The sequence below is a fragment of the Xiphophorus maculatus genome, chromosome 11 (genome assembly GCF_002775205.1).
Source record: "Xiphophorus maculatus strain JP 163 A chromosome 11, X_maculatus-5.0-male, whole genome shotgun sequence".
NCBI classification, from domain to species: domain Eukaryota; kingdom Metazoa; phylum Chordata; class Actinopteri; order Cyprinodontiformes; family Poeciliidae; genus Xiphophorus; species Xiphophorus maculatus.
The window spans coordinates 22865888-22881765 of NC_036453.1; the positions used below are offsets into that span (position 1 = coordinate 22865888).

The 15878-nt window shown below is 38.8% G+C and overlaps 1 protein-coding gene across 6 annotated transcripts in view; it reads right to left on the minus strand.

Moving 5' to 3' along the window:
• Positions 1–15878, minus strand: part of LOC102218704 (roundabout homolog 2-like) — a 94105-nt gene that overhangs the window by 23396 nt on the left and 54831 nt on the right. For 3 of the 6 annotated variants that reach the window (XM_023342561.1, XM_023342564.1, XM_023342560.1), the window contains exons 7-15: positions 15616–15627; positions 15011–15135; positions 11181–11352; positions 8390–8595; positions 6324–6405; positions 5486–5651; positions 4752–4918; positions 4542–4663; positions 2887–3118 (exon numbers count right to left, since the gene is read on the minus strand). In XM_023342561.1, the coding sequence (XP_023198329.1) occupies positions 2887–3118; positions 4542–4663; positions 4752–4918; positions 5486–5651; positions 6324–6405; positions 8390–8595; positions 11181–11352; positions 15011–15135; positions 15616–15627 (1284 nt within the window). The remainder of the gene's footprint in view (positions 1–2886; positions 3119–4541; positions 4664–4751; positions 4919–5485; positions 5652–6323; positions 6406–8389; positions 8596–11180; positions 11353–15010; positions 15136–15615; positions 15628–15878) is intronic. The other 3 variants (XM_023342565.1, XM_023342562.1, XM_023342563.1) reach the window with 2 other exon arrangements.

Here is a 15878-nt window from a genome sequence, read left to right on the forward strand (position 1 = left end):
GTGATGGAAATAAAAGCCTGACCAACAATTCACTTAAGTGCTTTAAAGATCAATGAACCTAGCAAACATTTTCCCTTTTATCATTTCATTAGGTATCACAGCCCAGGAGTAGGGATTTTTTTTTTTTTATTTATTACCTTGAGACATAATCAGGTTTTGTAGAAGGAGAGCCAAGCTGCCAATGTGTCTTTGAAGTAGAACAAGTGTCTTTTACTGATATTTCTGCAGAATTCTACTATACACATCTTGGGCTCTGGATAATGGGTGGATCAATCCTTTGCTTCCAATACCACAACACCTCATTCCCAGTATCTCAAGTAAATACAGCATGTGTCCCAGTGGGAAAAAACCCTCCAGTGATCCCGTGTGGCCATTTTAATTGGGCCCCAGTGAGGTGAGGCTTTCTTTCTGCATCAGTTGTTGGTATAGTTTTAGCTCGCCTTTCTTCTGGGAGGCCTTGTGATCTTTTCACGGTCAAACACAAACACATTGGACAAATATCTTTAAACGTCAATGATCTCGTCCCCAGCTTTGTCAAAGTGCAAACTGCTTCTGCTGCAGTCCAAGTGACATACCTGATCGCAGAGAACTGAAGTTTCCTTTGAGTCACTCAGAGGTAAAACGGGTAATGTGAATGAGTCACGATAATTCATTCTTATCCTTGGGGAGAATCGTTTGTAAGCGAGGCGCTGGCCGTGTTCTAAGCATGCTGTAGGTCCAATTATATTAGATAATTCAAGAGCATCTCAGCAGATCCAGTGACTGCTCAAAGGATACTCAGAAAAAGGACTGGACTTTGGACTTTTACTATGAACACCTAAATATCTGCTTTATGTACTGTTCTTTTATATGAATGTTCATTATTCTATGTTTCCCAACCTATATGAACCATAAGGAATAAACTGTTTGTTTACAGATATTTTAAATATTCAAAGTAATGCAAAAGTAAACATAACCCATGTTTTTTACTTCTATGTCTCTGCTGAAATAAAGTGTTTCCACAAGATGATGGTGCTACAACCATGTTTCACAGTGGAGTGTTAAGGGTTATGTGCATTTTTATTTTTGCCCAACACATAAGGTTTGCAAACAGATCAAAAATGTAAATTTTGATCTGATCCGACAAGAGAACTTTAACCAATAAGATAACATTCTAACAATTGTGTCTATAACTTGTTTAATATGTAGTTTGGTATACTCTTCTACTCAGCAAATCCATAAGGGTGTATCAATAAAACAAAATTGATAACTATATTATGATGTAACTGTATATGTTAACTGAGAACAAGAACTCTGTTGTAACTATAATGTTTGTTAATGTCTATAATTTAACTTAATTTATATAGAACCTTTTTCGTTATACTGACCACGTAAAGTGGCTTATACAAGAACCACATTCACCCAATCACACTCACACACCTGCAAAGGTTTATATACATACACAGGTCGTTTGACAACTTGTAGTTACGTGCTTTGCACAGGGAGCCACTCCCTCTGTCAGCAGAGTTATGGAGGGCTGTGCTTTGTCCTCAAATTCTTTTTCCTTGTTTTAAATTAACTCCTCAATGTCAACCAAGCTGCCTTTTCCTGCCTCGTTACTAAAGTTTCTACCTCCACACACACTCTCTTCCACACAATTACTGTGTCCTGTGGCAAGCTATAATGGCACCTTCCGGCTTTCTTTCACCAGTGGCTTTCTCTTCCAATCTCCATCACAGTCATATTTGTGGAATGTCATACAAATGGTTGTTCTGTCAAATGATTCTTCCACCAGAGCTTTCAATCTATTTAGCTCCTCTAGCGTTAGCAATGAGCCTCTTATCTACTTTTCGGATAAATTCTCTCCCTAATCTGTGCGTCTGTTTTAGTATCAGTGACATGCTCAACTCTTGAGATTTTGTCTCCTAAGCTAACCCTGCTGCTAACATCTCCAAGAACCTTATTGCTCACCTGTCAAGTGTGTTCCTTAGTCTTCAAGAGCCTGAATGATACATAAAACTCTGTAACAAAACTGAGATTAAATTTTACACGGGTACACTCTATTTATTAGATAGGTCATTATGAAGATAATTAATTGTCCTGAATCTTAATTCAGAATATCAGACAGAAGGGGATGAATACATCTGAAGGCTGAACTATTTAGAAATTTCATTTGTAAAAAAAAAAAATAAAAAAATGCCATGTATGATTTCAAAATGTGAACAACTTCAAAGTGTATAACAATTTTTCCAAAGACTTGTCAATAGAACCATTCACACGCACACCCCCGCATACGCCCACACACAGAATAAAATTCACATATTTTTTTAGACTTTTCTGCCACCATGTTATATTCAGTTTGCGCAGGAAACACCTTAGACAAGAGAGACAAGTAGCTGATCAATTGACTTACACAACAGCAGAGCTACAAGGAAATAGACAAGTGTTATCACCCTTAAGGCTGATTGGTAAACGTGTTAGCAATGGGGGTTCATATAATGCATGTCTGGACAGGAATATGGCAGCAGGGGTCCAGAGCTAAACAGAGCTTTCCCAGTTAACTGAGCTTCAGTCACAAGAGATATTTTCTGCCCTCCCCCTCTGCCCACCATTCCACAGAGGCCTTGAGTTGTCACAGAGCCCCACTGTGCTGTCTCGGAGACCTGTTTTCACACACAGGGGATATAACACTGCACCAGTAGGTGTGGGTGGGTGGGTGTACTTGAAATGCCATTATCCATTACTATCAAACCATGAAGCCTTTATCAGTAGCAACTGAACACAAAAGTAGATCGAAACACAACGTGAGACCAATTGCTTGTGGATTAACAGCTCTATGAAAAATTATTTTCATTATCATTAAGCTGAAAAGACAACAATTTTGCCAGAAATGTGAATAAATCTTACCTTCTTCCATGGTGCGTGCCGTCATGGACTCGCTGTCCGCCCCCTGGAACTCATTGAAATACGGTCGCACCTTGATCTCATAGACGATGCCTTTGTTCAGTCCAGCGAGTGTTACGTCCCTCTCCGAGGCAATCCTCATGTCCTGGATCTGCCAGGGCCCGGGGGAGGGCAGCCCAGAAGTTTGTCGGTACAGAACCCGATAACCTTGAATAAACTGGGATGGGTTTTCCACCTTTAGGCAGGGTTAGAAGGGAATTGACAGTCATCCGAATGCTTATTTACTTAGAAAGAGAGACAAAAACTCATAAATTATGTGTATGCATTTGCTTTTTTTTAAACAAAAATCTAATGTTCTTACTTAATTCATCACATTACAAATACAGTTTAATATGTATGTCATTGGGATTGCATGAGACAAACCAAAACAAAACACCATATAATTGTGAAGTGATAGACATCTCAAAACATTGAGATGCATTCTTTTATTTTCGCTCCGGAACTTCAGATTCTTTGAGCCACTCTTACATAAATTAAGGTTGGTGGAGGACTTGCCAGTTCTTTAACAAACCTCTGAAGGCTTCACGGGTCTTTATTTACAAATTACACATAGGAGGATTTTTATACTAATTAGAAACTTCTAAATGTCATTGGGTATCAGAACAAAGGCTGTAGATGCATGGCACGCCTTTAACAAATGTATTTGTAAGAAAACTTCCCTCCTCTTCAGACGTTATGCACTATACTGCATTGATCTATGACATAAAATGTCAATTAAATTATTTAAATTTGTGGCTATAATTGACAAAATGTGGACAACCGTATAATCTTCTTCCTCAGAAAAACATGAACTTTTTCTAGCATATTCCCAGAATGACCCTGTGGGTAAGAAATGGTTGAGTTGAGATTGGACCTGTGATCTAATAAGTATGAAATGAGGAAAACCAGCAGGAAACTGGGCCAGTGACACTATTTTCATCCTGTGTAACAGAATGCCAAATTAAAGTTATTAGATATACAATATTAGAAATTGGAAAAACAGTAAATTTATGCATGCAGTCCTTCTCTCTGGAAGTTTATTGCATTCAGCAAAAGTGAGTTTTTTTGTTTTGTTTTTTTTTCTAAATGAGGCCAAATCTATCCTGGCTCATATCTGGCTTCGACAATCAAACCTGTGGTGGTAATTAATATGCTAGTTCTTATCAAAAATGGACAAAGACGCTTGTGTTATCATTCTGTTTCAAAAATCTAGTTTATCACACATGGATGCCATTTTTGGAAAGCATTAGGTAACAGTCTGGTTCCAACCTATCTGAAGTGTACTACTTCCATAGAGACCCTGCCAGCAGAGTAAAATATTATTTCCTGGATAAAGTGTTGCCTGCAGACTGCACTCAAAGGTGGGCATGCAATTCCTAATGGTGATGTATTTAGCCTGAACACAAACATTAGTCTTTATTTTAGCTTCACCTCAATCTAATTTAAACAGCAGGTGTTCACACTGAATGTGTACCCGTAATGTCATTCTTGCATGTGCCAACTTGCTCGAAACACATAGGCACACAAAAGCAGAAAGCTTAAGCCGGTTTTCAATACATTATCAAAGAGGGATAAAATGCACAACTTTAAGCTTTTTCCCTAATTTTACATATTCTCACCGTCCACGTGACCTGCACGGAAGTGGAGCTAAGGACCACAGGATTATGCATGTTGACCACAACATCTCCCAGCTCCTTCTGCACACGACGATGGTCTACTCCTTGCACTGTGGGACTAATGTCTGAGGGAGAGAAAAAAAGAGATGTAGCCACATAGGTCAAAGATAATTAACACAAATGATTTATTGCAGTTCGGTCTTATCTCCTCACCTTGTGTCCGGACAGGCTCAGACATTGGGCTTGGATCCCCGAGTCCTTGAGCATTTACAGCTCGTATGATGAACAGGTACACAGTGTTTGGTCGTAGGTCCTTGACAGTAAACTCGGTGGTCTTCACATGGTCGGCCACTGTTTGCCAGCTATTACTCACAGACTGACTGTAATAAAGAATGAATCAAATTTAACACCCAATAGACTACTGCCTATGTGCCTTGTGCTTCTGTTGCTGAGGAAGATAGGTTGCCTCAGGCTCCAGCATTTCTTTGCATCTAATAATGTGGCATGCATAATTTGATCTCCCAGTAAGTCAGAAGAGCATAGATTTTTCGGACGCATGCACCACTGCTATGGAATTCCATGCAAGTGCTCCTCAAATGTTGCTACAAAGTTCCAAAAATAACATGACTTACAGACACTCCATCTGCACTGATACGGATTCACTAATCTCACCATGTCAAATCCAAATATAGACATAATGGGAATGTCCAACACTATCATAATGCTCAGGAAGGAGATGGCTCCTGTGTCCCAGAGATAGGTTTTGGTCAACAATCTGTATATCTACCCCAAACACATGAGTACTTCCTCACTTTTACATTGCAGACTTGTTTTGATAGAAACCGCCCTGGCTTGCTTGAATTCCCCACAGAGACCCCTTACATCTGCTGTTGCCATGAAAGTTTGGGTCACTAAGTGTTGCTCGTGGGCATAGGTCACAGACATACCCGAAAGCCTCAATGACATAGGAGGACACTGGGGAACCCGCCTCTGGTCCCGGTTCCCATGACAATGAGATACTGCTCTTGGTAACGTCAGTGACCTCTGGCTTGGAGGGCGGGCCCGGGAGGGCAGTTGTGTTGTGCGACATGAAATCCATGAGGTCAGTGGAGTCTGAGGAAGGAAGAGAGGCTGAATTAATAACTCTTAAACTCAAAGGGAAGGCTATGCTTTATACGCCTCAAACTTTTTCACAATTTGTTGGATTACAACAATGAACTTCACTACATTCGACTGGGATTTTGTCATAGACCAACAGAAAGTTGTGCTGAATTGTAAAGTAGAAGAAAAATGATTTATGGTTTTATTTTTTTTGTTTTAGAAATAGCTGAAAAGTGTGGTGTGCAACTGTACTGTCCACATCTAAAGAATTTGAACTCCATTCAATATGATGGAAGTTGAAATATTTCACAAAGAAAAAGATAACAAAACTTTAGTCTGTTGATGAGCAAAGCTGGTATGAAACACGCCCCTCCAAACACTTACAACTTCATTTGAATATTGCAGCAAATTGCTCTGCAAAGTACTTACAAAAGTATTTGAATACATACACTTTTCAGATTTCCTTTTTCAAAAAAAAAAAAAAAAAATCTAAAAACCATGTATTTTCTTTTCACACTTCAATTATGCATTACATGGTGTTAGGCCTGCCACATAAAATGCCTTTAAAAACAAAGGTTTATGGATGTAAAGTGTCAAAACGTGACAAAAGTTCAAGGAGTATAAATACGCTTCCAAGGTACTGCAGCAGTGTGTTAATCTGTCAGATGAGATATTCCCACAGACCTTTAACATCCAAGTAGGCACTCCAAGATGTTTCTCCACTGGAGCTGGTAGCAACACAGGTGTAGAGTCCGGAGTCAGACAGCTATGAAAGCCACATTATGATATTATTAATGATATTATTATTATTCAGCTCATATTTAATGTCCTACATGACAGTCTAATTCCAGCGTTGCAACACAGCATTAAAAAAACAAACAGTTGGAAGACAGCACCACCGATTAAATCCACCCCATAAATATTTTCCACAGATCCATGTCACACATGATACTGCTTTCAAGTTTGTTCTCTGTCCCTGTGTTCAGCTGAGTGCAACAGCCTTTGTAACTGTGATCCCTGATGGCTTTTACAAGCTCCTGCGTCAGTCTGGGTTTTTGAAGGAGGCTTGCAGCTAGCACTACAGTAAAAACGCATTAACCTTCCCCGGCCTGCATTTGGCACGGGGAAATCTGTAGAGTGGATAAGTGGAAACTTTACCATTGGCCAATGAAAAAAAAAAGAGAGAGATGCCATTAAAAGCTCACATTAATTTTCTTAATTGATTTTCTCCAATAATGGTCACATGCCATTCCCATAACCATCAACATTCCCATATCCACTGCTGACACAGGAAATGAAAAATACGATGAATTTTTTTTTTCTTTAATACCGGCAACATTTAGGGAGACTTGCGTCACTCCTCTACCTCCTTCTCCCAAAAGAAGGAAGAAGTGACATAAGAATGGTGCTTTAATATGACACTGTGTGCAGCAGATTCTTCATTATACCACCATCTTCAGGCTCAACTCACCAGTTCCTGTACTCTAGTCCTTGAGTCAAACTGCTGCCTCAGAGATTTAAACCAAAAAGCAGCGTTTAACGACTTATAAAAATCAATACTTGCTATTCATCTTTTAAAAGCAAGCTGACTGCACTTGTCCTCTTGAATTACGCTCGGCTGAGATCACCTGACAAACAAACAAATCTCCTTTTATTCTTCAAAGTGCAGCATCGGATTCGATGCACAAATATAGCAATAATAATAATCCTGATTTTTTTGTTCTTCTGGTGGCTTTTGATTGTGAATTAAGATAATACTCAAGCTTGTGATAATGTAAAGCATTTCATATTTTGATGGGACACATCAGCATTTTCGCTTTGACAGTTTCATGGAGCTTTTAGATGTTGTCGTCAACAGCAGCGTTTTTCTCCCACCATGTGCTCCATTCAATCACAAGCACTTTTGAAAGTCCCTATTTTCCAGATGGTTTCAACGGAGGACTTCTGAGATTGTTCCATCTAACAACCCATCTGCTGCATCAGGTTAGAGGACCTGACAGAACCACTTCTGGGTGAAACTTGTTTTCCTGCAATTATGTTTAACACTTCAGGTTTGACAAACTGAAAGGGATGCTTGTGAAAGCATCATGCTCCCCAGCCAAATGCTTTCTATAAAACAGTTTAACCCAGAGTCAGTGAGACTAAATGATAAGTTATCTCTTATAATTTCTGCTTTAAACTAGGGATTTGTCAAAATTAGGGGTGAAATCAAATATCAAGACACACGATCTTGTAATTTTAAAAAAACACAACATTTTAGGTAAAGTTTGACTCTGCACTTGTTAGTTGCTGTTAGGATATGAGCAGCATCTGGTGATATAAACAGGCTAGAAGGTCACTGTAGTTTTAAATCTGAAAAACTGAAATATGTAGAATGATCAAACCTGAACTGGACAATTCTACCCTGAACATATATTCCCTAAAATAAAATTTCAGATTTCAATGTTCCAGCATTTTGGTTGCAGTGACTACTTTCTTAATATGTGAAGATGAATCGGCATACAATGATCTACATATTGACTAGACTAACTAGATTTTAATATTACTTTGAGCTGTTTGAATAACAGATTGATGCATAGTTGAAAAGGTGTGATTTTATCCTGTAGAGGTTCTTTACAAAGCTGCAAAAGTATGACATTGCAAAGAGGCAAAAGCACAAGCACTGTTTTAAGGGCTGTGAACAAAACAATAAGTAGTGTCAAAGAAAACATAAGCTACAATTATTTTGGGGAAAATCCACTCTAACCCACCCTTGTGTTCTGGATCTGAAGGCTGCCGTGCTCAAGTAAGGAAAACCGTGGGTCTTGTCCAAGCAGATTTGCCCCATTCTTCCTCCAGGTGACTGTCGGCTCTGGATCTCCTGAGGCCTGGCACTGGAGGATGGACACGCCTCCTAGAGCTTGCGTTTGGTTGGACGGGCCCTGCCGGATGATGGGTGGTGGGCGGCCCTTGGAGGCTGATGGCAGAAGGCGATTTCAAACAGTGTTATTCAAATTCTTTCTTACCACTGTTATTTGGTTTTCACAGAGCAAAACAACAGCTTGCTTTTCTAACTACTTGTTACGGTTCTGGAAAAGGTAGCTGACCTTCTCACAAGGTGTTAATTTGCAGCTGCAATAATTACATCAGCGGCTGCACATCCAACATGTTAGCGTCTAGTCTGATGGATTTGTTGTGAGGGGAAGTGACTGTTTTGCACAGCCTTTCTGCATCAGGGTGGTGTACTCATGGCACTGCATCACACACCTTTGAGCTTTAATTACTAGGTGAGGATTAACGATGCTTCACCCGTGGTGCTAATTACCATGGCTTCTTTATAACACCTCTCACACATTCATGCCTGTCCTCCCTCATCCTACTGCGTGACTCATGGCTGCACTTCCTTCCCCCTGAAAAAAGCCCCCCTCCATTCGCTAGCAAACACAGATAAAACTAAACTCTGAATTAGCATGCCAAGCCAAACAATGAGGCACTTCTTTTAAAGCTTTTTTTTTAGGGCTTGTTATATCATGCAGGATACAGCCTTCGGACTTTGAAACAGTAATTTCTGGAGTGCCGAATCTCTCTCTTAGCCTCGTAACTACTCCTTGCTTCCAATTTCCTCACCACTGTTATCAAGTGAGTCTCCATTCACAGAAGAGTGTACAGCATGCTCCCGAAGTCTTTTCCTTTATCACAAGTCCCACAGCACAATGAGCCAGACAGCATTTCAAGCAGAATATCAGGTACAAGTAAGTACAGCATAATGTTCTAGAAGGGAAGTCATGTGCGACTCTTACAGAAGATTAATAGTTTGGTTTTATGTAAAGAGTTGCTTAAAAATGACACTATGCTGAGAATTTGCTGATATGTTAAAGGTTTCAGTCATTTCTGGATAAGAGTGAGACCGCAGGTTTCAATTGGAAGAAGGTGGACAGGTCTACTGTAATGTGGACACTGTTGCAGACTTCCAGAATAAACATCTAGAAAAAAAAAACTGAACTCTTGAATTTCCGGTCCATCTAATATTCGATATACAATAAATGTTATGAGATATGGATTGGGAACTAAAGAATTGATGATGGACGGACAGCTGGATGGACGGAGAGAGATTTTGAAAATTTCGTATCCCTTTTTCACTGGGAGCAAGCACATACTTTCCTTTTTCAATCATAAGATTGGTCTTTGCTGGAAAAAAAAGGAACATTTCCATGAAAATATCCTGTCTGTAAGGCAACTCATCATCATCCCAAGTGATTGAAGAGCAAACTATGATATTAAAGTCTTGCTCTTTTTCAAGGGGCACTTCTGTATCGAAATGAGTCATTTTGTCCAGCTTTAACCACCAAAGTAATAAAATGTTTCTGTCAGAAGTAACTCTCACACCCTAGAATCTTTGTTTCTGCTTTTTTTTCCACTTAATAACGCACGTGTAAAGCATTAACACCATATTTTTGTCCACATACACATCTCTTTGCTTTTGCATGATGTGATGATTGAGTGGCTTTATGAACGTGAGCTATTTTTGGTACAAAGATGCTGAACATATGAGTAACTGCGCATTTTAATCTAGCCAAATACCATTATTTGAAGTTTAAAGTGATTTTGTCAGATACAAATTAAATTCAGTAATAAATAGTGTATATTTGCACCTTTGAAAACTTTTTATCCACATGTAAACCCTGTTGTATGATGCTCCACATGATAATCTTAAATAATTCCACAAATGGAATTCTGCAAGCTTCCAAAATCCCCCAGGCCTCAAGCCAACACTCTCTCCGTCTCTGTTTACACCCATCTGTCAAAGACGTTTCTCCCATCGCTCGCATTTTACACCTAACATTTTGATATTGATCCATCTCCTCTGAGTGACAGAACAGAAGTCATTCTGACTCCAAAAAAACCCCAACAAAAACAAAACACTTCAACAGATGTTAATTTAATAATGTGTGGGCGAAAAAAAGCAACAAAAAAAAAGCCAAGAAACAAATGAAATGAGGAGAGGAAACAACTCCCAGCTGCCAGCAGCTGAGCACTTAATGCTGACATTAAAGCTTTGATAAAAATATAAAAAATAAAAAATGTAAAGTGTCTCTTCACAAAGCAGACATTTTTTTCCTGTTTTAAACTGTTTCTGCCTTTTAATTTTTCCATCATAGAGGGTTGGAGGTGAAAAGATGATTGAGGGTGACTGGCTTTTAGAACTTAAGAGATCTTTGTCAGGAAACTACAAGTGTGGGCAGATGCTGCTGTTCACTGTCTGCCAAGCTGCAAGCTTATGTGTTTGTGTTTCTCATGAAATGAAAGCACCATAGGGATCACAGGTGAAGCTAGACCAACATCAAACACACACTCCATTTATAATGCAAGTAGCTAGTGTGGTGCTAGAGTTTCATCAATATTGCTGAAGTAAAGAAACCTCGACCTAATCAGTGGCTCGGGATTGAATTGGGCACTACTCCAACAGTAGATCGCATAACTAAAAATTCATGCTCTAAAAGTAGACATTTTCTTTTCCTGTAAATGAGGACGGTGTGCATGTGGTACTGTGTCCCGCCTTACCGTCTGCTACCTCCAGCTGGGCCTTGGCCATGATGCTGCCTGCCACTGTGAGGGCTTGGCAGATGTAGTAGCCTGCATCTGAGCGCTGTACAGATGATATGGTCAGCTCTCCATTCACAGACACAGACACTCGGTCGTCCCCCTGTGCTGGTTGATTGGGAAACAGCAGATCCTACAGAAACAAACATTTGGAATAAATGTAAATTGAGATTAGGTGTTTTCTTTCTTTACTGATGTGTGATTTTTCACTAAAGCAAACATATATTATAAAAAAAACATGTATTGACAGATACATACTATTTTATTATGGAAGATTCAGCTGCACTGGAAAACGTCAAAGAAAGCCAAGTCATATTACTGAACTATTAAGTAGCATGATTCAGTTTCTATATAGTTGATAGTGTAAAAATGTCCCAACCAGTTAAATTATTTGGTTTCTTATTCTGATGTACATTGGTGTCAAAGTTTCAGATGTTCTTCTTTAAGACATTTTTTTTAAATCCATTTGGATGACAATGGAAAGAAAGAAATAAGTGCTACAATTAGAACACGTCTGCAGTACCTGATATTCTAAAATGTTATGTGCAGTCTTGTTGAATAAAGGGGGTCAATGTTTCTTTTGCTTGGTTAGAATTACAGTTTCTCACCAAAGTACTGCTCCTGCTGTGATAACCTGCACTTATGACCATGAAATTGAGGCATCAGGGCTCTGTGCCTCTGCACCCCAGGCGGACCAACTGATGGACAGGAAAGGACATTAGCCTGCTTTCATTATGTCTAATGACGCTAATGCAGCACATGACATTGTCTCTCGCAAAGTGAATTGGCTCGTCAGACAGGCGTGGATTGATAATAAATGACCACTTCATTATATATATGTGGAACAGAACCACATTCTGTTCTGACCTGGGTTGATCCTTTTAGTCGAAGCCGCTTCCTTTTTAATCCAAACATTTTAACTAAAGCGTTAGGTCTTTATGGACGTCAGTTTGTGCACCAACGGTTGAAGCAAAGAGAAATGTTCCACATATTCTGAAAGTTGAAATCAGTGAGAGTGAGAGGTTTAATGCTTATGTTTTGGTAAGTCTGATTAAAGTCAAGTCATGTACTTACATAGGTAACATTTGTTAATCTCTTCATTTATATGATCTATTCCTTTATTTATAGTGTATTTACCCGAATTTTAAGATATTTTGTTTCAGCTGTATATCAAGACAGGATATCATGGTAAAAAAATGCTCCAGCATCACTTTTCTACACCTTTGACCCTCAAGCATTCACAATTTGATCAACAGATAAAATGGGCTGGCACAGATTTTTCCACCCCATGAATGCTGCAGGTTTCATATGTGATGTATAGCTCACATGTGGACATCATGGCATCAACACAACTCAAATTCTTTAACAATGATGTTAAAACAACATTATTCAGTTTCATACTATTGAATGAAAACACCTGGCTGACAGAACCATGCAAGCAGAAGTTGAAATGGAATTTAAATTTTCCAAATATAAATTACTAAGTAAAACATTTTCTGATCATTTGGTGGTATTAAGGGTTCATTGAAATGTCATTGTTAGATGATCAGCTGATATTTGAAATTGCAAAGAAAAGAAATTATGGTGACGTCACAGCAAAAGTAATGCACCTTATCCTGACACAGCAGCATATTTTGGGATTAGGGATTTAATTTCGCGCTCTTGATCCCAATACACCCACTATCAAAAATCAAGCTGCGACAATAGAGATACTTCAATACATGACCAGACCTGATTACAAAATCCCCCAAAGTCTCCTCACACATTAAAGTCTAAGCAGTGTGTTTTACATTGATTTAAATACATCTAATGTGTGTTTACATTATACAGCATGTGTAATTTTAAATCACATGTTGATATAAAATGATTCCCAATCAGTGTTTTGAATTTTCTTATTCTGTATAGATGACCACTCTAAAACTTCTACATAAGAGACGAGCCAACTTGGTCAAAATGCCAAAGAGTTAAAACTGCTAATTTTAGGAATTTATTAAAGCTACAAAAGATCACAAATTGTGTTTTATGGAATCTTCATTTAATATTTGTGATGCCATTCCTTTTTTGACAAATGAAAGAGTTCTTGATATTGAGACATAACTAATCTAAGTTAGTCCAGATGCCACAAAAACAGTGGCCCTATGCCACAATTTAAAAATCGGGGCCATTTTCTGCATTGTATTCTTACACTACATCAGGGGTGTCCAAACTTTTTGCAATGAGGGCCAGATTTGATAAAGTGAAGATGCCCGGGGGCCAATAGTTTGTTTGGACATTTTTTAACTACAAAAGTTTCATGCAAATACACACCGTTATAAAACAATTTTCATTGTCACAATTATCTTTATTTTTCAAATGACAAAATAACCAAATATAAGCCACTCAGGCAGATGAGAATAACTCTAAAAACCCAAATTCTGCCTTTCATTCATATCTGGAGAGTCAGATAACATTTAACAAACTGTATGAAATACCTTAAATTTACATGAGTTTAAAAATATCTTTGCCTCAAGAACATTTTAAACAGGAGTAATAAGTAATGCAAAGTTGTCTATTATTATTAAATCTTAAAACAAGTGAATTTTGCTCGTCATTTACAATATCTTTCAGAAAGTAATAGTTTGTCACATCTACAGGTTCATAACATCAACAGTAATAACCAAATCTTACTCAAGAGTTTAATAAAAATAAGTGCCATAAATCCAGGTGCATAAATGTTCGATTCGCTCTTCACTGCTGATAGTGACAGACGTTGCCGTTCAAAACACTCAGTTTCATGTCCTCAACTCTCAGTGCCACACTGTTACTGCCGGGCAAACATTTTTCTCAAATTCTTGCTTCTTCTCAGGGCAAAATGTTCTCCACCATTTTCATAACACAGTTTTGATAAATGTACCTCCAGTAAAAGGTTTGCCATGTTTAGCAATTAACATGGCCACTTCGTAGCTTGCTTTGGTGGTATTTTCTTTTGACTCACAGGCCCGCGCGAAGAATCGCTGTTGTGATGCCAGTCCAGCTTGGAGCTGCTTCAGTTTTTCAGCACGGTCACTTCCTGTTAGCTTGTTGTATGTGTTAGCATGTTTAGTCTGGTAGTGTCTCTTTACGTTGAAATCCTTAAACAAGGCAACCGTCTCATTACAAATTAGACAAGCACAATTGGCTTGATTTTCAGTGAAGAAGTATTATAATTCCCATCTCTCTTGAAAGCGGCAGCCCTCACTGTAAACTTTCCTCGTTTTCTTTGCAGTGGCCATGGCAGAAATGAGTGGAGAGCGGTTCGCTGCACGGAGGCAGAGACTGATAGTATTAAAGTGGTGCTGCCACCATTTGGTGAAAGGAGGAATTACAGTTTCAAGTTTTATGATTTATTTATTCTGTTTGACAGTGGAGGCGGGCCATAAATAATACATTATAAGACCGAAGCTGCGGGCCGTATGAAATCTGACCGCGGGCCGTAATTGGCCCTCGGGCCGGACTTTGGACATGCCTGCACTACATATTAAGCCTAAAGATGTGATGAGTCAAATACTATCAAAGAATGAGTCAAATATTATCAAAGAAGGTCCAAAGTTAATATTTTCTACTCAAATGTTTAGAATTTTTTGTAAAATGCAGAAAAAAAGTAGTTACCCTGTTGACCCTGAACAAACCTAAGTTAAGTCTTCAGCCTTTGGAAGACAAGTCAAAGTCTGTAGAAGACAAGTCTAAGTCAAGCTTTTAAACTTGACAAGTCTAAGTAAAGTATGAAAGCTTTATTTTTGCAACTCAAGTGCCAACCTCTTCAAATTGCTCACCTTGCTGCCTTCTCTTTGCCAGAAAACTGTTGGCTGAGGTTTGCCTCTGGTCACACAGGGAAAGGTAGCGGTCCGTCCCTGAGCCACAATCTGGTCCCGAGGTCGCACCACAAACTGAGGTGCTTCTGAGTTTGAAAATGAACAAAAACAAAAAACCACATAAAAAGGCAATGTATTCTAGTAGACTTCTCATTACTGTTAGACTATATCATGAGTATGTGTATCTCTACTAGATGAAGAGCTGAAAGCTAAAGGATTTCATGCACTGGGTGTTTTCTTTTCATTGAACTAGTTCTTATTTCTACTAGTCAAACAAGCCACTAAAATGTCATAAATTTTCAAACTTCATCTCTATTGTAGTGTTTGAACTACAGCACGTCAATCACACCTGAACCCACATATTGGAAGAATTCAGAATATACATATTAAGTTTTCCAGTGGAAGTCAGACGTTGATACAGAGCAGATATGCATGTCTAAAAAATACTTGATGACTGTGCTTGTGGAATGCAACAAGAGCTCATGCATACTGAACATGTCTGTGATTGAAAAACAAAAAAAAGAAATAAAATAAGCACATGCACAATGGGATCACCTCTTACTTACCAACGGGGCGAGCTGGTGACACAACAATGGTGTGGGTGACATTGACACGCAACACAGAGAGAAGGAAAGCAGAGGAGCAGAACAGAGGGACAGGAAAAGAAAGAAATGAAAATCAGAAATGAATGAAATGGAGCTGGGTTTCCATCCATGAAGCTCAGGGACAAGAAGGGTAACTCTGTCACCAAAGCAGGGATGGCATGGAGTCTAACCCTCATAGCAATACAAAAACCCACAATCCAAAATTTATTTAAAAAAAATACATG